The sequence below is a fragment of the Anopheles moucheti genome, chromosome X (assembly GCF_943734755.1).
Source record: "Anopheles moucheti chromosome X, idAnoMoucSN_F20_07, whole genome shotgun sequence".
NCBI lineage: Eukaryota > Metazoa > Arthropoda > Insecta > Diptera > Culicidae > Anopheles > Anopheles moucheti.
Window position 1 is genome coordinate 8,560,660 of NC_069142.1, and position 27,879 is coordinate 8,588,538.

Below are 27,879 nucleotides of genomic sequence, written 5' to 3' on the forward strand. Positions count from 1 at the left end.
CTGGGACATCTTTGTGCTTTAGTACATCAGCTTAGTATCAGCGGAAGTTGTGAATGTGCGTGTTGGAAGGTTTTCCATACATCGGCTGTGGTGTTGTGGTAATGAAGGGTTAGGTAGGGGCGGGAAGGAGGAGGATACAAATAATGGATTATAATCAGCTTAAGCTTAAACGTTTTCCTTTTCCTTCGTCTTGTTTGAAGCAGCAAAAAAAGAAAACAATAATAAGCAAAAAACATAATTTTTATAGCACATTTGCTATAATAATATAAACAACCCTCTAATATGCAATTGTGAGCCTCACACAATTTGGCAGCCGATGGCAAAAAAGGGAAGTAGGTTTGAAGGTAATAGTAAAAACCTAATAGTAATAATAAATGCATGTCGTATGACACTGTCACATACCGAAACATTGCTGAATGATACATTGTTTTTTTGCGTCGCACAGTATCGTGCGCTCTCTTTCCATTGTTTCTTTAAGTACGACTTTTGGGGGGCATAAGCGAAAGTGAGTGTGTGTGTGAGAGAGAGAGAAAGAGAGAAAGAGTGAAAAATAATCGATAAATACGGCGTGTGTTTGTGTACTAACTGTGCGTTTGACAGTTATTTAGTATCCCCATGTCCCAGGCCATTGTGACGCAACACCTTGCCTATCCTATCTACGTGTTTTGTGTTGGAAAGGAGTGAACTAAAAAAATACTACTATGTTAATGTGCAAACTAATCCGACCGGAACGTGTAGTTTCTCGTTGTGCTATATCATGGCTCGTAACGGTGAGAAAGAGAAAGAACACAAATAGTACAACAAAAAAACAAACAAAACAAAAACAGAATCACAATAAAAATAATAAGTGCTTTCTAGGCGAAAACGAAACCAGTGTCGCAATGGGCAATGATAATACTAATCGTCTTGTCTGACACCCGATGTCAGATTGGATTTAACGAATGGTGTGTGTGTGTGTGTGTTTTTTTAAATTTATAGTAAGATACACAGCGCACAATGGTAGTGCACTAGACAAACATTTTGACTGGTCGTACTTCGTGGTGGAGAACCGTAAATGAAAACAATTAATAAGTATATATGTTATAATTATGGAAATATTTAGCGCTTAAGAAAAGGAAGAGTTGTGGACGTGAAGGTTGAAGGAAGAGGTAGAAGAGGGGGTATCAAGAGTAGTGTTTGAGGCATAGATAGGCGACGTTAAAATCTATCATAGAAAAAAACTAGCATTAAAATATTGAAAAATAATAACTTGAGTCCCTTCTAGGGCACATAATTTGCAATGTCCTCTCGGTGTCTCTATTCCGCTCGCTTTTTTTCCGTTCCAGCTTTAGCGCATTGTTTACGCTGCTTCCCTTTGTGTGTTGTGTCATTACTCATTGGAAATTAATTGTTTGTCATGCTACGTTGGACGATACCTGCACTGCTTCCCAGTAACGCATACGATCTGACGCGATCTGTAAACATGTTTCTACATAGCCCACCGTGACTGAAACGCCGGGCTTAAAGTGGGCTGCATCTCAGTGGAGAATTGAACCCCTCAGTGTAAACCGCTAGCACTACCACCGACGGTCGCACCGATACTACTGGCCGTCAAGCTACTGTGTTCGGCGCCGGTCAGAAACGGCACGTTGAGCGTGGCCGATGTCAGGTACCGATCGACGAACAGTCTCCGGCTGAGGTATGGTGCTGGTGCGTCTACCGAGGCGAGCAGCGAGAGTGGATGGTGATGGTGGTGGTGCTGCTGCTGCTGCTGCGTTGCAGTTTGAAGCCGGTGCGGAGGTAGCAGTATGGCGTCCGGTGCTACTACTGGTGCGTTGACTGATTGTAATATCGGTGGGCCTGCTGGTATGCTGTGGTGGTGATGGTGGTTGTGGTGATGATGGTGATGGTAGATGGGCTGCTGCACCAGTTCGCCGTGCCGCTCATCAGCGACATCCAGATGCGGTGACGTCTGTACTGCTGGTAGTGTACCGGATGATGCTGATGGTGGTACTGGTGGTGGTGGTGGCCCAGGGTACGGTTGCTTCTGGTCCGCTGCACGGGCCCGGGCGTACCCGTGGGTGGATGCGTGGGCAAGCCTACCCCCACGCCCCCGACGTAATCCGCGCGGATGCTGCGGTGCGGGCAGGGCAGGATCGCGATCGTAGGGTGCGGCTAGGCCAGCACCGGGGGACGGAACATCCCGCCCCAGGCCGTTGCCTTATTTGCCCTCCCTGTACGGTTTGCAGTACGAGTAGCGATGGTTCATGTGCTGACTGTACGAGCCGGAATGGGAGAAGCGCTTCAGACATTTGCAACACTGGAACGGTTTCTCGCCACTGTGCAGACGCTTGTGCTCGGTCAGATGATGCTTGTGCTTGAACGCTTTCGGACATTCCATGCATTTGTAAGGACGTTGGCCTAAGGCAAAGAATGGAGTAAAAAAACATGGACGACAAAATGGCGATAAGTACACAAATTTAAAAACAAACTAGTAAGATAGTGATGGCAACGCGGAACGGATCAAATAGATTCGGATCGTTCATTTTCGTTCCTGTCCACAGTGGGAATTTAAAAACAATTGATTACTTCTGTTAATGATTAATTTATATATAAATGCTTAACCATTTTCGAAGATATCCGCTAGAGGGCGCTTTGTGTTAGTAATTTATTAATAAATGACTGAATGCATTTACGTGCGAAAACGATTTTTTAAGCAAATCAAACAGGTATACGTCGATTCTTGAGACTTAGTGGCTCCTAGTGTCCGTAATAATGGGATAAATGACACTTCAGTGATTATAGTGCTACCAGCCCTAGCAATTGCCGGGAATAAGAGAATAATTCAAATTTTATCTCATTCAGTACATATTACTGATCTGATTATTCAATTGGTCTACGCTATGACTAAATTACAGAAAAAGGCCCACCAAATGCAGATCATACCTACTATCGTGAAACTGTAATGGGCCACTCTGAAGGAAAACAAAAACAACATAATGGAGCCGCCCAGTGGTTCATACAAATTACTTTATCAATAAAGTTTTCGATTAAACTTTGAACATAATCAAGTTGTTATACTTCGAACAAGTATAAACAAAAGCTCACTGTTATAGGAAGGCAACAAAATATCCTTTCCCAATATCGTATTTTTCAAAATGCAGCAGTATTGAAATGGACTGCTTTAGGTATCGGAATAATTGTTCCTATTTTATGGCTTTTAAAGACTTCAGTTGCGGATTTGAAAAGTTAGGACGGTATCTAACAATAAATCACCCATCACTACTGTTGATTGCATGGTGTATTGGTGCGAATGAGATCTACTTACCAGAATGTTCGTACTTGTGCCGTTGCAAGGAGCTGTGCTTGCTGAACGTCTTGTCGCACTGATCACACACGTACTGACCCTCGGCGTCCGGGGCCGGGTGGGTGAGCTGGCCGGCATCCTTGCCGCCCGGCGTAACGCCGGCCCCGCCATTACCTCCACCGAGGCCGTACGCACCGGCCAACCGCTTCGGCACGTTCAGCATCGACTGCAGCAGGTGCTTCTTGTCCGGGAAGGCACCGTAGTACTTGGACCCGGACCCATCGTCCGGTAGCATGTCGCGCGCACCGGGACTAAGGCTGGCCCGGCCGACCATAGCGCCGGTGGCGGCCGCCGCCGCCGACAGCTTCGGTGAGAACTGCCGCAGCAGCTGGTCCATGTTGGCTAGGTTGGCCGGATGGTGATGGTGGGGATGGTGCGGATGGTGCAGACCGTGCATGGCCGGATATTTGCCGAACGTGTGGGGCGCGGTCGGTACCGGCTGGGAGGGGCCGGTGTGCTGACCCCGCCCGTCCTGGGGCGACGGGGTGTCCCGTGGAAGACCGGTGCTCAGGGCGCCGAGCTTGTGCGGGTTCCCACCGGTACCGTGGGCATGCGGCCCGGCCGTCACCCCGTGGATCGGATGAATGTCGTGGTAGAAGAACGCCGTCGGCGAGCAGGACGTTTTGATGCTGAGGTTCATCGCTTCGTTCAGTGCGGACATCGTGTCCGCCTGCAGCAGTACGGCCGGTAGCGTACCGGCGGCGAGGGCGGATGCGGCCGCCTGCGAGTTGGTGGCGGCACTCAGCAGTGCCTCCTCGACCGCCAGCAGCCCCTTCTTGACGGACAGATCGAGCGGTTGGTCGCCCGCGTCCTGGCCGGTTACGACCGACGGTGCACGGTCGGCGTGCAGGGGCGAGATCGGTGCGGCGACCGTCGCAACCGTCTGTGCCCCCGGTGGTCCACCGTTCGGGTAGGGCCGTACCCCACCGGCGCCCATTTTGCGCTCGCGCGACCGATTGTTTTGAAACCACACCTGCACGACGCGCGCCTCCATCTTGACGTGCTGGGCAATTGCCTGGAACTCATCCCGGCTCGGTTTGCTGTTCCGGGCGTAGTACTTCTTCAGCTCGTTCTGCTGCTCCTCGGAGATGGAGGTGCGCACCCGCACCTTTCCACCACCGCCCGCACCGCCGTGCGGCCCTGCCAGACCGATGGTACCGGCGCCGGCAATGCTGCCGTGGAGACCGTACCCAACACTGCTGCAGTCACCCTTCAGCGCGACCGTATCGTAGTCGGTGTCGTCCTCGCTGCAACTGCTGCTGCTGTTGCCGCTGGTGCTGCTGGTCGCACCGTTGACCGTCTGCGACAGTGGACCGGTGCCGGCCACGAACGGATTCAGCAGCAGCGACCGCTTGCAGAACATTCGCGCGTGCTGCAACATTTCCGGCTCGGTCGCGAACTCCTCGCTGCAGTAGAGACAGTGCAGCGGCGAACCGCCGGACACGAGCGGGGAGGATGTGGCGGAGGGTGAGGAGAAGCGCACCCGTTCGTCGCGATCGGTTAGCTTGAGTTCGGCCATTTCCATCTGATCGATACCGGCCGCGGTCTCATCGGACGGTTCATCCTTCACGACCGGTGTGCCATGGACGCTGAACTCACCGTCCGTTGGCATCGTGTGCGCTGCAGCTGGTGGTTTGTGTTGCTGCTGCGGGGGTGCACTATCAGAGTCGGTAGATTCGGTCGACTGCTCCTCCACCGGTTCCTGCTTCGGGAGCAGCACATGATGCTTGCTTTCGGCATCATCGCCGAGTTCGCCGTTTGGTGCCTGTTGATGTCCCTCGCTAAGTTCACTGGTTTGGTTGTTGCCGGTGCTATCGTGCCGCTCCTCCATGTCTTCCCCTTCGTGCTGGGACGCTACACCCTCCGGACCGGACGCCATCACCACCTCCACCTTCTCCTCCGCGCAGGTGTCATCCTCCATCTCGTCCACCTCCATTCGGTCGCTGTCGGGCGGGTGGTGCGGTTGGTTGCCACCGTCCGTCGCTAACGCGACCACATCGATGGACGAAGCAGGCCGCCTGGCCGATTCCGGCCGCTGCTCATCATCCTCACCCGTCCGCGAACCCATCGGCCGCTGCTGGCCGTCGTCCATCATCGGTTCGTGCGTGTCACTGCCGGCGGACGATTGCTGCTGCTGCTGGTGATGTTGGGCGGCGTTCGAGAAGTCGAACAAGCGCAACATGTTCGGATCGAGCATGGCGAACGAGTACGCGAGCAGCGAGGCCTGCTGTATCTTGCTGAACAGCAGCGGATCCACGCCCGGTTGCCCGATCGCTTCCAGCTCGTGCTTCGTCGCGGACGAGCAGGATGAGGAGGTCGGCGACGGGGACGTCACCAGCCGAAACCGGCTGCCGATGTCCAGCTCGCGGTGCAGCACACCACCCACACCGTGCTGCGGCCGTAAGCTGATCGGTGCGCGACCGAGCCCACCCGCTCCGAGACCGTGTCCGTTCGGTATCCCCGTCAGTCCATTGCCACCGTGGAACGGATACTGGGGTGATCGGTGATTGCTGTCACTGCCACTGCCACTATTGTTGGAACTGTTGTTGTTGTTGTTGTTGTTGCTGCTGTTAATGTTGTTGTTGTTGTTGCTGTTGTTATTGTTGTTGTTGTGGTTGAGCCTGATGCCCATGTTGATGCACTTTTTCGAGGTCATGTGGCTCGAGTAGGAGCCGGAGTGCGAGAAGCGCTTGCCACAGTTCGGGCAGACGAACGGTTTCTCGCCCGAATGGATGCGCTTGTGCTCCTTCAGATGGTGCTTGAATTTGAACGCTTTATCACATTCGTTGCATTTGAACTTGCGCCGCTGCAACGATTCGTCGTGGGAGATCATGTGGCGCTGGAGTCGGTAAACGTTCGCGAACGGCTTGTGACACACCTTGCAGCTCTGCTTCAGAGGTGGAAGAGAGGGGAAAAACATAGGTTCAATGATAGATTGATCGGTAAGAAGGACAGTTTTCAATATCAATATGGAAAACATCAGAAGAACTACTGGAACATTCGAAAACCGCATGTCCAAGGACTCAGTTGTTTCCATCAACTATTTCCCAAAGTATCTTCAACAGTTTAATATACATCCATAGTTTGGGGAGCCATCAAAATTAACCTAAGTACACTCCTACTATCTTCAGAAGGAGCCTCAGCATTTGATTATAATTCCATAGTATGAGAAGTCATCAAAATTAGCGTCCAAAAGATGAGTATCTACCTAGATATTCGTAGACTGCTGCCTCATTAACCTCATACTACCTTCAAAAGTATCTTCTATAGTTTGGGGAGCTAGCAAAACTAATGTCTAAGAGATAGACGAGTATTCGTCTAGAAATTCTCAGATTACTGCCTCAGTACACCCAAACTAATTTCAGAAGTACTCTCAATACTTGAACATAATTCCAAAGTTTGGGGAACCAATGTCTAACAAAGAGAATAGAATCTGCAAAGATCTCCGTAACATCTGTTTCGTTGCCCACCAGGCAGTCTGTATGAAGCTCAGCTGTTTGCTGCTGGGCCTGCAAATACCTCTGTGATGGATCCCAGAATTCCCAGAATAGGGAAATTCCAACAGTTTCATCACGACCGTGTCCACTGCTGGGAATCAACTGTTGTAGAAATACCGTTGGATCTAGAGAGATCCTCTAAAATTAATATCTCTGACGTTCACTCTGTCAAACCCCACCTTAAAGCTCGACAATGTCAACTGATATATAGTTTAAGATTAGACCATAAGACCATTGTGAGGACCGGTGATATCCATTGAATGCAAGCAAATTAATAAATAAAGTAGCAAATAAATACAACATCTCAACGCCAGCGTATCTTCCCTGTCAGGCAATTCTCGGCGCACGGCATTATCTAACCTGTCAACCGCGCTCAAGGGTTAAGCCATGCCAGGCAGCAGCAGCAAATCTGTCGGTAAAAAGGGGAGCGCCATCTTTCATTACCCTTTTGGCGAGTGGAGTAAACAAATTTGTATTCAATCAAAGCAGAATGAAGAACAACAAAAAAAAGGGGAACACAAAACAAACGACGACGGCTACGACGACGACAACGATCCCAAAATTAGTGTCTCCATCTCATTTGAGGCTGGGCTCAAGTGTTGCGTCCCCTGCTGTATGTCAATGCCGCCAGTGCCGGCTCCTGTACCGGTGAAGGAGAAGGAGTAAAATATATGTATTGCAACGATATCTTTGCTGTACGCTGCAAGGTAAAAATATCCATCAGCGTTAACGGCTTTTGCAATCCCACAAAAGCAAAGCAGCAGCAACAACCAAAAAAAAAAAACCTTGCTCACCGGGTTTCCGGTGTGTGTAATTGTAAATGCATCTCCGTGTTCTTGTGCCTTATTTTCTTGCTTTTCTGGCTTCTAGTTCGCACACGGTTAGTTAAGCGTTTCAGTGGGTTGGCGACAAGCTTCCCAAGTCCCGAAATCACGCACGATACGGTGCGATAGGTGTGGTTGCATATCAGAATCAGGAATGCCTTCAGCTTTGGACTGAAAGATTGCGAATCACGATGCATGATGAGATCCAGTGATTTATAAACTTTTTAAGAAGCTATAGTTATTCGATTATAATAATAATACACAATTTATTAAAGAAGAAATACATGCAGTTTCCGAGATACGCGGTTTTTAGAAATTTTGACAGCTGAGTTAGTATATACCACAACATCTAAGCAAAAAGGTGAAAAATTGGTCGAAAATTGCTACGTTTGTCATAAAAAAACATTTGTTTTTAACTTGTTTTAATGTATTCTTCCTTAAAAATCGCCTGATTCCCTGCATAAATTAAATCAAGAGAAAGAACTCTGTGACTTTGAAGTATAAACGAATTAAGCGAAATAAGGAATGTTTTTACTGCGTGTTTTGATACTCCATTGTAATTGTTGTGCACATTTTCTTTAACAGTTATGATAAAATGAAACGAATGAAAACAAATTGGTTGGGTCGATTGCAATGAAGTATTGAAACACGTATATTAAACGTTCAGTGTTGAATAGGTTTGACGGGTTCGAAGCTGGGGTTGACGCTATTGACAGATAGTGTTACGTGGTTTAGCTGGACTGATAAACCCTGTAAGGTCTCAATGTGTCTTAATGTGCTCCAGTATGTGAACCCTCTAAAGGAGCGTCCAGACTGTAGACCATAACAGTTATACGTAACAAAATTTTGTTATGTTATACTTGTTACGCGTAACAAAAACAGAATGGCGAAATGTCGAATCCGTACCGTAACATATGCTCGAATTTAGCAAATTCGAGTTGTTTTGCACCGGAAACAATTTTTAAACATTGGCGGTTGATCTAAGCACGGAATTAAACTTTTTCCCATGGTCTTTGTGCGAAAATAATGTATTTCAGCAATAAAATAGATTCTTGTTACGCTACGCGGGGGATTTTGCGTCCACACTTGTTACGGTCCGTTCAGTGTTGCCAAATCATCCTAAAACGCAATTTTATGTCAATTTGGTTGCCAGAAACGCCGATTTTCTGCTCGAAAACCATTCGAGCGTATGTTATGCTTACAGTCTGGACGCTCCTTAACAGGTTGCTTACGATCATTATGGATGATCGACGCAACTCGTGCAACTCGAGCAAATATACTCGTGTTATTGTAGTTGTAAGTTCAGACCCCGACTTATATCTTTTGTTCGTGAGATGATAGACACTGAAGAGCAAGGTGAATATTGCTAGGCCACCTGGGAACTGGGATGATCAAACAACCCACAAAGTCGGGTCGGATGAATACACAGAGTGATTCCCTGCCTGCCGTCAAGTAAATGGGTGATTGGGCGTTTGCCACCGATTCACTAATATCACCCACGAACCCAACTACGGCGAAAGGAGGAGTCGCTGACAGCTCCAGCAGGTTTTGGGCGCGAACTGTCAAACTGGCTAAGTGTTTGTTTTTGTTTTTAGTAGTGAAGAATAGCTGGGAGGATAGTGAGTTCTTTGTACAATGAATCTCAGTACAATGAGCAACTGCAGGTGAATTAACGCAGCAAAAAGCAAATCAAGACAATGATTTAATTCCATTTTCTGTGCACCTTTTTTCGTTCTCTCCTGCAGGCGTTTGTCATTTCGTCACAGCCGCCGAAGAAAGCGACGCTCTGCTTTGCCCGCCCTGGTGATCGTCTCTCGCAAGGTAGGAAAAACACCGGCTTTTCCTCTGCCGGGTGCGACGATCGAAGCAGGGAAATCGAAGAGGGAGGTAAAACAATAGGAATGCGGACGGGGTTTTTGTATGTGCGTGTGTGCGTGTGTGTGTCGGCGCTGTCTGTCAGTGTGGTGTGAGCCCCCGGGCGTGTGGCGCGGTGGGAAAGCAGATGTTCACGTTTTTCCATTTTTGGAGGACACATGGCCACATTTTTATATGGTGGCGGTGTGGCAGACAGCGGCAGCAAACCGACTGCTACGGCCGTGCGACCGACCGAAAAACCAAAATGGTTTAAAAATAAAAACCGCGCGTTTCCCCCGCCCGTGCCCACCTCGTCTCGTCTCGTAACGCACATTTTCGGGAAGGTACGTACAGGAGGCCCCCGGGGTCGGGCTATATAGGTATAATTGCACCGAGCGGGTTGGGGTGGGAGGAGTGGAGGTTGGGGTTTTTCGCCTGTCAGCGCGCGTTGCAGGAAGGTTTTTCCCTTTTTTTTCTCGATCGAGTTACCGGGATATGGTCGCTTCCTTCTTCGGCTGTTTAGATGTGTGTTGCTGTTTGTTGTTTTGGTTGCTACTGTCGGCGACGCGACGAGTTCTTTGTTTTAAGGAAGGTATATCCGCACCATCTGATGATGAAGGTGAGACGAGCTATTGCGAAGATCTTCATCTACAGGTAATAAATTGAAGTTAACAACACATCAGTGGACGCTGGGCAGCGCTCCATTGCGCCCTCACTGTTCAATCAAGATATTGCCGACAGTGTTGCAACTCGTCTGACGGCAAATAGTGAGACAACGACAAAAAAAAACAGGTCGATTAAAACAGCAAAGGGACGCCTTTTGCTTCAGAGCACATCTCTTAGTCTACCAATAAAAAAATCGACAAGATCGGCCCGTTGGATGGAAGGTGTGTTCTGGGTTGGAGGAGTGGTAGAGAACCCCGAGACATGGGACGCGAGGACAAAGAAACGATTGTCGTTTCACGTCGTCGGTTCTAACGACTGGGTAAGAAGCGGCACAACGGTAGACTGGAAAGGGTGGCTTGCCCTGCAAGGTTTTTGCTGTTGCTGCTGTTCGAAACGGTGTAAAGTGATAGCGCGCGATACAGGATGAGGGGGTTTTCGAACGACCTGGCGGTAGGTTGCAACAGGACTGAATCACACTGAGGTGAGGCTGAGTGGAGTGGTGGAAAATCAAAGATTGGTGAATGGCGTTGGGTAGGGTGGCGCGGGTTTCTGAAGTGGTCGTTGAGACTTTGAGACCGAGACTTCGACGAATCGCCATAACCTTCGAGCGTTTGTGCCGCATGCCATAACCGTGGAATTCGTGGAACACCGTGCAGCGAAACTAGCGTGATTGTTTCAAGAGGACAGCAGCGATGGAAAAACCTTCCCCCGTTCTGTTAGGAATTCTTTGTTGTAATAGAGGAAGCTGCGTGAATTGGGGGGGATATTGGGAGCCCCCTAATAGCCGAGGGGATCATATAGACGAGAAAACCTCAAGAAGACAGACCAAGAAGATGTGCCAGTAATCCGGACCCCAAAATTGAGTTCATTATGCGAAGTTATAGCTAGCGCTTCGCTAGTGACTGCTATAGATGTACATCTTAATCGTATATTAAGCACATCCACATCTACGACAGGTAGTTGGTGGTAGCAGCGCGGTGGCGCGCTGTTTAATTTTAGCGCACCCTATTAACCATTAACCCGCGTCACCCGCGTGTGTTTTGTAGAGGACATTCCGAAACCGTAGGGCACCGTAAGGCAGGGCATCTTACTTACCGCATCGGCCGATGGTGGATGGTGCAGCTCGTGCCGCTCCAGCTGATCCCGGCTGGCGAATGTCGTCGGACACTGGGAACAGTCGTACGCGGCGAGCTCGCTGTCCTTAACTGTGCCACCGGTCGGTAAGCTCGGACCACTGCTGGAGTTGCTGCTACCGTCCTGGGCCGGGCTGATCACCATCGAGCGCGGCCCGTACGGCAGATGGACCGGCACGGTTTGCGGTGCCAGACCCGCCCTAAGTAGTTCGCGCGGTGCCCCACCGGACGCCACCACCTCCGCATCCTCATCGTCCGGGTCGTCGTCCAGCATCTTGGTGGCTTGGTGTTTCTGCTGCTGGAGCTGCAGCAAGCTCACGCATTTTGCCTGCAGCCGGCTCCCGACCAGATCCCCGCTGGCCCGCCCACCCGCCAAGCTGGGCACCGGTGGTTCCGGTGGGGCGGCGGGCGGTGACGGTGACGCCGCATCCGGATCGACATGGTGTTCGTCTTCCTCCGCCATGCTGTTGCCGACGTCTTCGTTGTCGTCGTCGTCGTCGTCGTCGTCGTCGTCCGGTTCGGCTGCTTCCGTCTCGAACTTTGTCCTTGGGCCGTCTGGGCTTCCGCTATGGTTAAGCTGAATGTGTTCTTTCAGCGCCTGCAAACGAATGGGTACGAAACAAACAACACAAAAGAATAAAACGGGAAGGGAGAAAAGCAAAACCGAAGCGCACGGCTTTTTTTTTTAAGTGGTGATCGTAACCAAGATTCGGTAGCATTATTTGCTTCCCGCAGAGGGTTGTGAGTCATGGAGTATAATGAGTCATGGGTTTGGAGATGTATTGCGCAACATAATGCAAATGGTACGTGTGGGCTTCGCTTGATAAATGATGAGTCAAGCTGGACAATTCGATGAATGACGTTTCATCCAGACATCAGTAGATGCGGGTTTGGGAGGACAATTAAATAGGTGAATTTAGTTTTGACAATTTGACGGCTTAGTATGAATGTTATTCTAGTAGCCCAAAACGTCAAATTGACAGGTTGACACTTTGCTATGTCGGCCATGCTGGAACCGAAATGGAACAGGTCTAGCGTTGTTTGCTAGCCGCCTGTCATCAATTGCAATCAATTGCTCTCGTTTCTTGCTGCCACCGAGCTTGTTGATTCCGCGTATTGAATGGGTACCGTCATCATCACACTCAGTAGATGGAGGTCGCTGACGAACGGGCGGAGCGGAGTTTGAATGAAAACAAACCGGCACAAAGGGAGCCGGACGGCTACGGAATTCAGCTAGGCGATGCTTATGCGAATGCGTGATCCTTGACGCAACGCTTGACGTCCATCCTTCACCCATACCTCTATGCCCCACCCTTCAGCCAACACCCGCTTTCTCCAAGCTGCTTCTACCTTAGCGGGACCGAGCTAGGATGTTATCAATTGTTGATTGCTGGGTTTTGTTTGTCTACCCGGCTACAAACGTCAACCTGCGCCGATGGTTTAATCTGGACGGCCGAGAACGACCATTCCATGAACTGCCAACACACGCGTCCGATTTGCCAAGATTTTCTAGGCCGAGACTACACTGATTTACACGCAGAACCGGGTGCTCTACGCCTCGTTACCTTCAATCTCCTTCACCTATTTTCGCTGTGCGGCCTGCGCGCAATGGTGGCGGGCAAAACCTTCGCAAGCCTTCATTCAAGCGACATATTGTTGATACTGTGCTGATCCGCCTGCTCGGGGGCTCCGGGCTTATCATCAAACGCTACCTTCGCTGTATGTTTTTAATCATTCTACCGTTCTACCCACCCGAAACCCATCACTCCAGCACTAACGCTGCGCTGCTTTATTCTACTGCCGAAGCGACAATTGTAAAATTGTTTATTGAGACTAGATTTTATTATTGTGTGTACCTCCTGCATCCCGTATCACCGTCTCACGCACCTCGCATCCCACTGCCCCGGCTCCCATCACCATTCTCGCCAAAGCTGACGACATCATCGCCGTTGCGTCAGGATGATGGAGGCTTTTTATGGCAAATCAAATCTCAGAATAAACACGAAAAAGAGAAATTTACGTAAAAATGGGGCAACAGAAAAAGAAGCCCGGTGAAAAAAAAAACAAAACAGTATGCACACAACCCATACAACACTGCAATTGAGTTGTGGAAGTTTGGACCATTTGGAGGTTATCCGTGGTGTGGGGTGTATTATTTTTTGTATCTCCTGTTTGTTGTTTAAGTTTGATTTGAAAATAATTTCACTTCCGCAACCACCGGGAAAGCGGGGTCAGCATTAATGGCAATTCGCATCTGGTTTTCGAATACGTCGAAATTGAATTAAGGTCGTTGGAACCAGTCGGATATGTCACGAGAATAATGAATCTTCGCTACCGATCGGTTATCGGGGTGCTTATTTCTTGCGTGATCTCTGACTCTACATTTATTATTCTTTTAATATTACTAAGCTAGATGAGCTAGTTTATAGCAAAAAATCTTAAAGGTGGGGCAAAAAGGTGAAAAACTGATCGAAAATACCTTCCTTCCTCATATAAAGCATTTGTTTTTAGTTGATTTTAATGTAATCTTTAAAAAAGTCGCATAATTTGTTGATTAAATCAAGTGCAGAGAAGGAAGTTGACTCTGTGACTTTGAAGTGTAAACGAAGCTACGTGGAAATTCGAGATACGCGGATTTTTCCCGGGATATTGCGGTCCGCTATAATAGTGTATCTCGGGGACTGCCTGTACATGGTAACTCTTATTGCGTTCTTTTATCCTGATCTGCCAGAGAGCTCTTTGGTCTCGTGCCTCTATGTGCGGTCTGCCACACCGAATGCCATGTACCAAATCTCACCCGAACCCCTGGCCATATGGCCAGATTTATTTAGTCGATCTGTTCAGGTCGATCTTTAGTGATCTTTAGTCGACTGATATATAGAGAAGGGAATATCGTTAACTTGAAACGAAGACAGCCCCAGGATTGATGTTGTGTTCTCCTCCAAAAATACACTTCTTACCATTGTTTCCAGCATGTTTTAAATGGTTTCAACCAATCCTCAGCAATGCGTGTGTATTACTTATCTCTTTTAACCTCTTTTTAATATAAATTATCTGACATTATCAGTGCTTTTCTGGGCTGTTTTGTTTTCTTAATGGGTGGTGGTAAAGTAAAAGTTTCTCCAGTCTAAAAATAGTCTTGCGGCGGGGTTGGCTTTGACGTACAACCAACCGAGCGAGCGTGAGCGATCTCTTACCCAGGTCAGATCGCCCGCAAAAGCAGCACACCGGCGCGGGCAGCAAAAAAACTGCCATTAAAGATAAGGCGGATGAGAGAGCAAGCGAAAAACTAAAACAAGCAGCACCGAAAAAAAAATAGGAAAGAGTACTAAAAACAACCTGGACTAAATTTATTTTTCCAAACCAGCTTCATCGGGCCGTTCTCGGGGCAATGGCTGGACTACAACAGTGGCCCCTCTGATGTGGTTTAGGTGGTGGTGGTAAATGCGTGCGTAACACGAGAGGGTCCCGAGGTCGCAGTGTAGTTAAAAATGGTATGTAGCATCAAAAACCGAAAAAATAGCACCGAATCAATCAATCCGTGTTCGCATCGAACAGTGTTGGCCGTGAGGGCATCACAAAATCCCATATGGTGGTCCCGTCGTGGTCGTTGTCGTGGGAAATCTCCGGAAAAACGAACTAATTTCGTATTTTCGAGTGGAGGATTTTTTTTTCTCTCCAGTTATTGGTCGGAAATGGTACGGAGGGAAACTTTTGGAACAACACCGACACTCTTCCGCCTGGATGTTGTAGTTTCCCCCCATTCCATCCGGTCGGAAAACGAATTCCGGTCGGAGAAGTTATTGTAATGTGTGAAGAATGAACAAAAGCACCTTTTGTTGCGCGGGCTTTGCAGACACTTACCTCGATTCCCTGAACCGTCTGGTGGCACTGAGGGCACTGTACGCAGCAATCGCCGTCCGCTAGTGCATCGTTTTCACTGTCCTTCGGTAGTCCGGATGGCAAGGAAGGAACTGCAACATTTGGTGAGATGAGCAAACAAAACAGAAGTTAGCGAACAATTTACCTGGATAAAACAAACAAAACAAACAAGCGAAAAGCCCGCTTAAATCTGCAAAAAGCCCACAGCACGGGCACGCACTGCGAGGGCGTAGAAAATGTAAAAACCCGCCCCATCGGTGGGGCGCCGATGCACGAAACCGAACACGTTATCCCTTACGCTATATATAGCGCTTTAGATCAGAGCTACGGTGACCGTCACCGGACGTCCGTTGCAGAAGGTGAAGCACGCGCACAGCTATAGACACGCTACCGGCCCGAACCCGCCCTTATTTTCGTCCGGTTGTGGTGTGTGGGGGGATGTTGTTACCGCGATAAGCGTTTGTTTGTTTTGCACCTGCCCGGGTAAATGTTGGGCGCTGGTGCAAACAACTGTACGCCCGCTTGTATCACGTGCCCGACCAATGGTAAAACGATGGTGTGAAAAAAAACCCGCGTAATCAGCAACGTTGTGCTGAGTGTCGACCATTTTGAGTGCACGAAGTCACCGGCCGTTTGCCAAGGGAGTTGCGTTGTCTTTGAAGATATACGTTTGATGCCCTATACTTTGATCAGTTCGTAAAACAGATTGGGTGTTCCAGAGATGAATTCTTCGGGGAATATTAAGGAAAGATATCTAAGTCAACTAATATATTGATGTTATCAAAGTCACCTAGATTTCTGGTAAGACATCCTGAGGTATTAGACTCTAATTTATTACACCAAAGAACTACATCATAATCAGTAATGACTCACTGAGACTTCTAATCCTATCCTTTTGAGGACATAGACAAGCCGTGCGTTAGATATTCTAAGGAACTAAGAGGTGTTCTGAAAATTCTTGATAACAATTCTAGCATTTTACCAGCAGTTTAAGATGGCAGAGTTTGTTTGGGCATTTAGATACCTTTAGATTCATGTTCACGTATGGATTTAGACTCCTGTGAAGCACTATCAGAACGGCAGAGCTTGTAAATGTAGAAACTCTCTTTAAAAACTTCGAAATTATCAGGAACTCCTTCAAAGCGATTCGCGAATTCACAAACATTGAAGGAAATACTTCAAGAAGTTGACCTTACACATTAAAAACACTTGAACTTGAAACTTGGATGACGTTGGGGTGTGTCAGAGTTGGAGTCGGCAATAGTTACACTAGCTCACTAGACCAAAGCTCTTCCACACAAATCTGTTGGATTTCTTAGACTTGCAGGTGAAAATCTCACCAATAGGTAGACACTGGTCGAAAGTGTTAACCGGTATTAACATCCTACATCTGCGTATGTTCAAACACTGTCCTATATTGGGTTAATCTAGAACACTTCCCAGCAGGCTGGCCGGCGGCACAAAACCCCCCCCCAAACCCCAACAGATAACGAGCACACGCGGGCACACACCAATTTCCGACCAGGTCAACCGGAACGGAGAATCTTTCATGGGATGGAAATCAAACGCGGAACAACCTGTTCGGGTTCGACATATTCACCACACGCGACCAATCTGTTTGGCATACGGGGCGGACGGTTGTGCCGAGAATTTCCGTCAATAAAATTCTGAAACCCCTCGACCACACTATCGCGCACAGCACAGCCGCAGAGCGTATACGTAGCGCTTATCACTAACCCTGCCCGGGGTTTCTGTACGGGACACCATTATCACGGTTCACCAGTCCAGTCTCATGGTCCTCCATGGTGCTTGTGTGTGTATGTGTGTGCACACACATCAACCAAGTCCTCTAGGTACCTCGCATATATACCTTTTTCTTCACTTTTCGGTACCCTTTCGTCGGGGGAATACACAAAATGCCTCCTGGGAGCTGATAATTGAACGTCCGCAGCCACAGAGGGAATCTGTGAAGGGCGAGGCACCGGGCACTGTGGCTTTATCGCACGGCTCGGTACGATGATCTTGCAGAACCCCGGTACACAACCCAGTTGCGTTCGGTTGTTGCTGCTGTTGTTGCTCTGCCCGTAACGAATGGTGGCCACTACCGATCACCCGTTTTGCGTACAGTGGAAACGACTCCACTGCTTGATAACGGGTTCCACCCAACAACGACACACACACACACACACAGGGATACACCGCGATCCGGTGATTGTGGTTAACACAAGCGGAAGTCTTATTTCCGAGCGCACAAAACCTTCGAGATAGCGGCAACACCACACGTTTGGGAATTTCCAGCAGGCGCTGCACTGCATGTGGGTGGGTGGAAAGTGGTCTACGTTGACGCAAGCAGCAGTAACACGTCAACGAGCTCAGGCATCTCGAGCTTACGCTTCGTTCACAAGGACGGGAAAGCAGATGGAAGGTGGGAGAGGAGGCAACATCGTTTCATCTGCCCACACCGACACTAGTGAGATCGCACCGGCCAGTAGTAAGTCCGGTGGTGTTTTGGTGTAACAGCACGTTTTGTTGATTGTTTGCGTCGGGCAGTGGAGTTGTGCTGATGCTTCCGCAAACGCTGTTGGAGAAGGTTGTCTAGAGACAGAAAACACACGTAACCTGCTTGTTGGGTGCGGCGGGTGAGGAGATGTAGTTCTTGGAGAACTATCGCTGGTATGGGTGAGAATTCTGGGCAGGTATCTGGGCCAATATCTTGGTGCGCTGCCCTGGTTCATCTGATGTCCAGAGTGGGAGATATCTCCCATATGACATCCATATCTCCAGATACCTCCAGAGAGGAAAGAAACTGTAATGTTGCAAGGTCTCTGAAATCCTTCAACAACAACAACTTATGAGATATCTGATCATATTGTCAGATATCTAGTCTGCGCCGCAGGTTGCAGAGGGTTACATCAGTGGAGCGAGTACACCGACTCTCATCAGTTCCTGTTTGAACTCGCACACCTTTATCACACGTAGGTGATACGCGACGCGACGTCATCATCTCCACTGGGACTACACTGGGCAGATGCCTACCCTCTACCTGTCACAACCTGTCGGAACCCGTTGGCAAACATTGTTCTTCTAATTGTTTTCTCCTCACTATCACCGTGTCGGTCAAGTAAATGACTCAAGTGAAGCGATATACCTACAACACCTTGCCAGTACCATCACCCCACAGCCAGGGGGTCCCGCAATGTTCCCCCCGGGGAAGGGGGGGCAAACCGAAGTCGGAAAGGAGCGGAAAGGACACTACCCTTATCGAGCAAAAGAAAATGGGAAAACAGAAGCGGTAAAAATAATAAAACAGAGAAAGGTGTGTGCGCAACGGTAGCGCCATTCGTGCACAACACACAACATGGGAGGAGTCCGAGCGACGAACGCTCAAGAGCGAGAAGGTCCCTACTGCGGAAGGATAAAGCGAAAAGGTGTGTGTGTGTGTGTGTACCGGTTGCTGCATCCTTCTGATGCGCTTGTTGAAGGTGACTCGGCAGGGACAAAAACGGCTCCGGAGGCAGATAAATCAACGCGAAGAAAAGAGGCAAGAAGAGCCACACGACGAACACACACACAGCCACACACACACACACTCGAAAAAGGAAAAAAAAGCAACAAAACGGGGAAGGTAACTGCGCTCATTCGGGCGTTCGGGTTTTACGGTCGAATTTATGGGCAGGGGTAGCCGTAGCTGTACATAAGCGTTTTATATATCTCGCTAGATGATCGCTCCAGGTGGATCTGGTTTTGTCTTCGCTCGCTTAAAAAGTGAATCACACTCACACACACACAGCACACACACACTAAAGCAATCGAAGTAACAATCAAGCAGTGGGGTCTTAATCTGAGGGTCTCTGACCCCTCATTCCAACCCCTCCTCTCAAGAAAACCCCCCCCCCCCCCCAGGAACAGGACACTTACATTGCAGGGAAAACTTGGTCGAAGATGGCATGATACTTCCTTCCGCGTTGTAGTACGTCGACACAGCAACGCTGCAGGACACCATTGATTGGGATTTTTGGCCTTTTATAGTACAACCTGGGGTGTGTGTGCAGGTGTTACACGCCCTGTACTCGCGCGCGCGGTTTGCCTGATTGACGGTGCGCGCAAACTTCCGCCACTGCACAAAGCACACGCACGATTTTTTTTTCTTCAAAACTTTCTCTTCTCTTCTTCCTAACTAAAACAACAAAAAACGCACTTGAACGACCACGCGCCTCCACCGGGATGAAAACGGGCAAATTTGGCGAATTTTAGAGACACAAAAATCGCCAGGCGATCGCCGTAATAAAAAACAATTTAAAAAAAAAAGCAAAACTCACACCACACTTTGCACAATAATATTTGTTGTTTTGTTTTACTGCGAGTTGTGGGCCCTCGCTCGTTCTTCAATTGGGGTTTGATTGGTGGCTTTGTTTTAATTTCGTGTTTTTCGGCCTCTCCTCTCCTGGGCGTGTGTGTTTTTTTTTGTTGGTTCCACGGGTAGGGGTGGCGGTGGTGGTGGGAAAGGGGACGTTTCCTTGCTTCCGCTTCTTCTTCTTCTTCTGTTGCGTGTGTAGCAGGTTTGCGGGGTGGGAGAGTGGGGCGGGGGGTGGTGGTTGGGAGTTGAAGGAATGGTGGTTTGGTACACCTATTGCAGCATTCACCCGTCCCGTTGATAGTAGACACGGTTGGCCGGTGTGCGGTGCGCTGCCAGCGAAGGAAGAAGGGGTGCACAATCACCGCGCACCACACACACACGGTACGGAACCGATTGCTGCCGGTCGCACATTCCGCGGTGGGTGGTGTACACCGCCGTAACGCACCTGACCACCCTTGAATTTACTTTTCAATTTTGTTTAACTCTACTGCTGCCACACACGATATCCGCGCACGATACGCAACACATTAGACGTGGTGTGGCACACACACACACAACACGCACACACAGACGCACACACACACATACACACAGTTGCCACGTGTAAGTTTTAAATCAACCACCAGGCACTGGCTAGACTATTATGGCATATTATGGCACCGATTTTCGGCTTTTTTTTTTATTCGGCCGCCCTGTTGTAATCACGCTCTGGAACTATTACCACAAATAAATTCACTGGTGCAAAAGCGTGCAAAAAGAAAAGGAAAAAAACGATTGCGAGGGAAGGAAAAAAAAAGGTGAAGAAAATTAGTGGAAAAAGGCTAGAAATTGACTGGCATTTCGCATTCGATCTACAAAACATGTCCGCCGTATGTGGGAAACACTCCTTTCGCGAATGGGGAGTTGATTGTGGATTGTGTGCTGGGATCAAACCCGCTCGGTAACAAAACGTTGTGTTAGGAAAACAGCAGAAAGCGTCCATAATGAAGCACTCACACAACACGGTACACGGCGCCAAACACAGCGTGTACGAGTGGAATTGTTGGTTAATTAAAGGGTTTCCCCTTTTTTGTGGAGGCTCCTCCTGTGAGGTGGTGCAACCTTTCAACCCCCTCTTTGGGAAAGGTTTGGTTGGAAGCTGCTGGTTGATGACTCTTCTTCCCAGCACACAACACACAACTCAACTGTTCTTAAGCGAAGCGAGGTAGTCTCCATCTGCCGTGCAGCGCGATGGTTAAGGTTGATGGTGATTGTTTGAATTCTGGTTGAGAATAAAAAAACAGCATCCCCAGGACGACTCACTGCAGGGCACCGTCAGCCACCGGAGCCACACTCACACGATTGGTCCTCGGTGTGTGCGTTTTTTTTTTGTTTCGTTTGTCTGCTGTGTGTTGCAAAACACGCCACTTGCAACATCCGTGCAACAGAACACACTATTCTGTCGCACACACGCACACGATCGAGTGGTTTTTAACTCCTTTTAATTTTCCACACGCCCGAAACCCTGTGTAATTGTTGTAGCTTTCGGCACAAAACACTAACCCGTTAGATTTTTCTGTGCGCGGCAGCGGCAGCACACACGATTTGACACAAACAAACAAACAAACAAAAGCAATATGATCGCCCTTCCAGTCGTCGCGGTCGTTGTGCGTCGATATTAGGCGTCGTCGGTAAGCGTCGACGGTGGCTGGCACATGTTTACACTACGAGCTCTTCAGCAAGACTAGCAGCAACTGCATGCAACGCTGTGTCCGGTTGCGCCTAGGCCTTACCGTTGTGTGTTTTTTTTTTCACCGTGCCCGATTGCCGTATGAGTGTCCTTCCCCTTTATTCGGATTCTGTGGCAACATGGTGAGTGTGTGTGCGCGCGTGAGCGAACGAAACGATAGCGTGCGAGCGAGCAGGCGAACCCGGGTATTGGAGCGAGGCGCATGAATGAATTGCCCGTCGCACGACAACGGAATGAACGCGGATGAACGTGCTGCGTGAGTGCCAGTCGGGCGCCCCAGGCCATCACGACGAGGAAACGACGAGCGTGCGGGAAAGGGAAAGAACGATCGGGAAATGGGGTGGCGGCGTAAAACACGATCGTCGTGATTATCCCCACGGTTACGGGGCTTCTTTCTTTCTTTCTTTCTTTTCACACGCAGGGCGACGTGTGAGCCATCTCGCGGCATTTGTATCGTGGTGCAGAGGCTTCCTGTTTTGCGGCCTCCAATACCGAACCAAACTGTCCACACAACAAAAAAAAAACTCGGTGAGTGACCGATAATATTGCAAACGGGGTGCGGGAAGATGCGTGGAAATGGAAAGCTTTGTAACACTCCCTTGTCCTTTTAAATCCCCCCTCTCCTCCCCTTCTATATGGTCACCTCTTACGCCTCATCTATCTTCTAATATTACAGGACACATTTTACACAGTCTTACTACTGGAAGCAAACAAAGTTTAATACAAAAGCGAATACGCTGTGAGAGTGAGAGAGATGAGATGATATACAGCTGGAGATACAGCGCAATTGTGCGTAGAATGTGGGTGAAGATGGCCCATCAATGATCCTGCAAGATGATGTGAGGAAGGAAAAAAGAAACATGGAAACAAAAATTAACAAAAATGCATAAGCTTTTCCTCTGTATGTGTGTGTTGTGCCTTTTTGTCTTTTTTGTTTGCTGTTTTGTAGTTTTGTTCCCGTTGCGACCATTTCAATTCCTCACATTACCGTTCCGGTCAAGCAGCCGGAAGCTGTGCCGTGTTTTACGTTGCAATTCTTATCGCTCGCTCTCTTTCTCCCTCTCCGCCATCATGGCCAGCATCTGTTCTTTCTTGCGTATTTCGTGAATGTGTAGAGCCCCTTTAGTTTGGGTTTTTCCTTTTTTTTTTTCTTTTAACTTCCGCGCTTGAATCGCTGATCGCTAACGCTGCAACAAACACTCGAATAAAAAGATAACACTGCGTACACACCATGTTTGACCCTTTGTTTCGCTCTCGCCGCGTACACATACACAGAAACGCCACTACACGTTCCACCCCTTTTTTTTTGCTCTACCGACACATCTTCGCGGCGGTGTGGTTTTCCATCGCGGGAGCAGAGTCAAATTTAATATGAGTTTATTCTATATGATTCAATTCACCTACCCATCAGTCAAGTTCTTGTCGTTTGCTAAACTGGACAAAATGGCACACACATAATAATATAGGTCATTTTCCACTGCCTGATGGAGGGACATGTTTTTACTTTTTCGAACCGGGCTTTAAAGTGGTAAATGTAAATATTATTTAGCTGGCAGACGAAAAATTAAGCTGCCCGCCATTCGATGCGCGTGTGTATGTGCGACTATTTAATCGTTACGTTGTCGGAGGGCTTTTGCTTATTATTTTATTCCGAGCACGAAAACTGACCGGACAATTTGTGCGAAAGAAGAAATAATGCAATTGCGAGGAAGAAAAAGAGAGAGAGAGAGAAAAAAAAGCGGAAAGATAGAGACAGTACGAACTAAACATGATCCTTTCGATTGTTTATTATTCATTCGTGCGTATAATGGCGAAGTAAAGTTTAGTATTGGGAGAGAGAGATAGAAAACGAGAAGAAGAGTGAACATCAGTGTGTGCGTGTGTGTGATTAGCAAAATAAATCATTCGGAAATGTACTATTTACTACTGGCTTGTCCTGTGTTTACATCGTTGCTGTCACTTTGATCATGACTGCCGCATCTGTGTCCGCGGCAGGTTTGTAAAGCGGCACACGATCGCGCTAAAGATTATTAATCTTTCCCCCCAAAAACCCTCACGCGCGCACACCTTTCCGGCACCGGTGCCGGTGCGCGTCAATCGTGTTGGAATGAATTTGATTTGTCGCTTGGGTCACTTGGGAACACCTTTTCGCACAGCGGTGACCCGAAAATGAATCACGAATGTAAACGCACAATGCGTTCGTCGTGTGCGTTATCGCTCGGGCGCTTATCTGGCCGCACGGACGAGAAGATGGCGGCACGAAACCGTGTGCCCCTGATAAGCAATCAGCGCTTGTACGCTTTCGAACGCCCACAAAATGTAGGTTCGCTTTTGCGTGTGTGGGTGTGTGGAAGGCATTCTTTACACCTTTCAGCACATTTCTCCAAGCCGCACAATCGCAAAATGATTCATAGCTTTTATTATATTGTAATAATAAATTCAAAATAAAATTAATAGCACGAAATTTATGTTTGTTTAACTGCATTAAACAAATGTCAGATTATTTAACCGTGTTTGACATATTTTAATAACATAATATCCTTCAAGGTTTGTTTATTTAGTAACAATGTTTTGCGTACAGGGTGTTACACATTTGGAAAATTCAATTCAACAGTTTAAAAGGGTGAAAGGGAAGTAATTAACAAAGAAAATCAATAATTAAAATACGCCGCATAGCGAGCCTTGAAGTCTTTTGATAATAAGTCACTCTCCCTCACACTTTCTCTCTCCCTCTCTCTTAAAATACTAAGCGCTGCCACAATTTGCAATACTTAAAGAAGGGAAAGAATGTCACTTGGTGCTGGAGAAACTCTTTATGCTGATTATGGTTCTTGCCACCAGTTGCGGTATCTTCACGTGGCTAGTCCGAGGGTATGATCGTGCTAGAATCCGATTCGACACCGAGGGGAATATGGTGAAGGAACAGTCACAATAATGGTTACCTCCACAGCAGGCAAGTGTTTTGACTGGACGTTAAAGCCCAACACGGCAAGGATAGCCCATAACTAACTCAAAACCCGCACCTAAACAGAAACACACTAGCGGCGTAACCGCGTGTGGAAAGGAAGGATACATTTTGGAAGGCAAAAGTAAAACCAAAACAAAGCATAGAACAAAACGGCACCATGCGTGGCGAGAAAACTACATTTGGCTAGCAAATGTTTCGCCTTACGGCTCGCCGTATCCGAACCGGTAACCCTCGGGGGTTTAAACACGGGATCGAGCGTAATGCGTAATCCGGCCCTGGTTTCTCCGTTCGGCTGTGGGAGTGTGTGTTTGTAACGTGTTGAGGTTGTGGAACACACCGACCGATACCGGATGCAGATCAGTACCGTCGTTTGGTGTTGTGTGTTTGACTATGGGCAGGGCTGTAGCAGCGCTGCCACGATACACACACCGCTTTGTGCCGCCTGTTTTCCGACCTTCCGATGTTTGCGTGTTGCCCGGTGTGTGCTGAGTGTTTGAGAAAATTCGCCTGGAGTTCATGTGCGTTCAGCATACCGGGAGCGTACGGCGTGATCCGTAAGCGGGACCGCACCAGCTTCAAAACCGGCCCAGATGTGCTGCGGGGTGAATTCTTTTATTACCCCCATTGGCATATTGCGTCCGCGGGATAAGGGCCAACGCGGGCTAGGTGCGGCAATAAAGGGGATGCGGGAAGGCAGGATGGTGTTTGGGTGGAAAGAGATCGCACACACGCCCCGGACGGTGTCCGACCGTCCGGTGATCGCTGCGCAGCGATTGTACGCTGGTGCTATTATTGCCTGTGCGTTTTCAAACGATATTCTTTCCCGCGGGTTTTGCGTCTGTATTGGACACATTCATCCATCGATCCGCGGAACACGATAACTACCCCAACCCACCAAACCCCCACCCCCCCCCCCACCCCTTCCCTCCTTGACACGATCACACAAACACGCAAAACGCCAAGCCAAGAGCAAAACTCCTGCTGGACACATGGCAAAAACGGATGCGGAAAGGGTTGGAAATCGGAAAGAAACGAGGAAGAGGGTGGGGGGGGGGGGGAGGGAAGGGAGTGAGGAGAAGTAGCGAAGGGATTTCGTTAAAACCCCTTTCGCCGGAGCAATGTGTGTGGTCATTGGACGCTGCGGCATCTACGAACCAAATTAAGAAGGAGGTTTCACACAAGGATCCTGGTCACGGCACCAGCAGTATGTTTAAATAAAGCGTTCTCATTCGCACAATTTAATTTGTTTTGCGCTCTTTTTTTTCGCTGCTGTTATGGTACCAAGAGTCTACAACTGTCGCAACCAGTCGCGGGTTAAAAAAGTACTCTGTGAGGTAGCTTCGATGGTTATAATCATGCAGTTGCAGGTACCTATTTGAATATTGAATATGTTTTGCTGCTTCATGAGAAACATACAGTGATTACATGTGGTGTTTTGATGCGCTGTTTCCAACAGTCTCGTCACCAACGTCTTGTGGCGTCTAATTTTCCATCTCTACCACCTCGCGTTCCACTATTTTACCATTTCTTTCTATGCTTCATGTGGTACGTTCTCTAGCGCGATCAGACTGCCTATCGGTGTCGCATTTCCGTTCCTGTTTGCTGGCAGCCATCGTAGTGCTGATGGCACCGGCACCACATACTCCACGGGATGGGATGTTGTGATAAGCACGGTACGCACCATAACCATAGCCCGTCCAACCGACTTCCTGATAAGCGGACCAAACGTCCATGTACGGGTTACTCCTGTACGGTTTTTTTTCTTTTCTTCTCCACCACACCGCTATCTCCAATGCAGCTGTATATTTTTGTTGCTGTTGTTTTTTTACTGATGCGTGTTATATTTCTAGAGTGTGTGTTGTGTATTTTTTTTTGTGTCTTTAATTTCCTCGAAGTCACTAGCAACGTCGACGGTCTGATTGAGCCAATGTCTGCTTGTGTGTATGTTGTCGTTTGGATGCTGAGGCCTCTTTTTTTCTTGCTGGCCAGGGGTTGCTGATAGTGTCTACACACTGCTACCCGTTGGAAACGCTTACTCACCGCGATCTTCCGAGCACAATTAATGATTCAAGCCGTTATCGCCATCCGAAAGCTGAAGGTTTTTTGTTTGTTTTATTGTTGGTGTTCCCGATCGGACGACAATCAGGCCCCGGTCAGGCTTCATTACACCACTGGAAGCTACACCGCTGGTACAGAGTGTACTACCTGTGTATAAATGCAATGTTGCGCAGGGAACTTCGCTGCTGGCAAAAGCTATGGTCAGCTAGCTGGGAGCAAAAATTGTCTCCGCTCGCAAGATGATTGTGGGACGACGACTCCTATATCCAAAACCGTCGCCCCGCAAAACCCGGCAGCAGCCATGTGTCGTCTGTTTAGTCATCACGTACACCACCGCACCGCGGTACGGGTGTGATCTCACTGCGCTTTTGCTGTGCCACGTTACCCCGACGCCACGGTGCCGTTTTGGTGTGTGTTGTTCGATGCCCGTACCATCATATCTCATCGCAACGCGCTAAATTAGTTTTAATTGAATTTAATTTGCGTCAGTCGTCGGGCATAGCCACCGGACGCAAGCAACACACAGCTGATGGGAGGGTGTCGGAAGGAGGATAGCGATAGGGGGTGTTGTGTTTGGTGGCGATGGGCTCATGCTGGTCAGCAACATTTCCCATCGTGCCCGTAAAGGCTTCTTTTTCGTTAATCTCGTCGCCCGTTCGCCGGCGATTCGTTGATTTCTTCGCGGCGGCACACGGGATGATGTCAACATCGCCAACCCACCAACAGTGGTGTTGGTTTTCCGACAAAGCGGATAGGGTTTCTCCGGTTGCTTGCCATCCGCTCTTGCCAGACGAATGGGTTACTTAAGTGGATTAGTAATATTTTTTAACTCATTCTTAAAGCTTCATCGCAGTCAAATTCGTATCTAGAAAGAATTTAATTATTTAATTTGTTTTTATTTTACATACAGAAGAAACAAGCTAATAGTTTAGACAAATTGAGAATTAGAATTAAAATATAAATTATTTAAGAATACAAGAATACATTGTGCAACCTCAGAGGCAGACAATTTAAGAATAAATAAATAATAATAATTATAGTTAGATAATTTAGACATTTGAATAATGTGTTGTGTTTGAAATAATATATTTTTATATGTTCAGTTTTGAGTTTTTTGTGGAAAGCATTAACCAAACCTAAAGCTGTAAAGGTCGTTTAGTCCAATAAGCAACTGCAAAAAAAATGAATTAGTGAAATCTTAAGAGGACGCACACTTTTCACACTCACTCTTCTAGAATTAGATGATATAATTGCTTATTATATCAATATATAATATAATCTTATAATTGCTATTATATCAATATATAATAAAGTTGTTAAAATTGTTGTATAAACTATCTGAAAATTTTCAAATTTGATTTTTTTAAAAAGGTGTGTTGATGTTTTACCAGACAGTGACTAAAAAAACAGCAAATTGTATAAAAGGAGCGTTTGACATTCAAAAAAGAGCATTTGACAAGAGAATTTTAAGAATTAGGTGTAAAGAAGTAAAAAGGCATTTATTTCGTTTCCAGATTTTTATCATAAACTTAGCCCTTCCTAGCCCAATGGCTGGTGCATTTGTC

At 47.9% G+C, this 27,879-nt stretch overlaps 1 protein-coding gene across 1 annotated transcript; it reads right to left on the minus strand.

Annotated features, from left to right (window-relative positions):
• Positions 1–1,986: 1,986 nt before the first annotated feature.
• On the minus strand, positions 1,987–20,046 carry LOC128306853 (zinc finger protein 1). The gene is made up of 5 exons (XM_053044481.1): positions 19,121–20,046; positions 15,185–15,294; positions 11,283–11,918; positions 3,308–6,233; positions 1,987–2,400 (listed from the first exon to the last, which is right to left on the minus strand). The coding sequence occupies exons 1-5, from the start codon at positions 19,203–19,205 to the stop codon at positions 2,201–2,203; spliced, it is 3,957 nt and encodes a 1,318-aa protein (XP_052900441.1). The 5' UTR covers positions 19,206–20,046; the 3' UTR covers positions 1,987–2,200.
• Between the last annotated feature and the right edge of the window lie 7,833 nt (positions 20,047–27,879).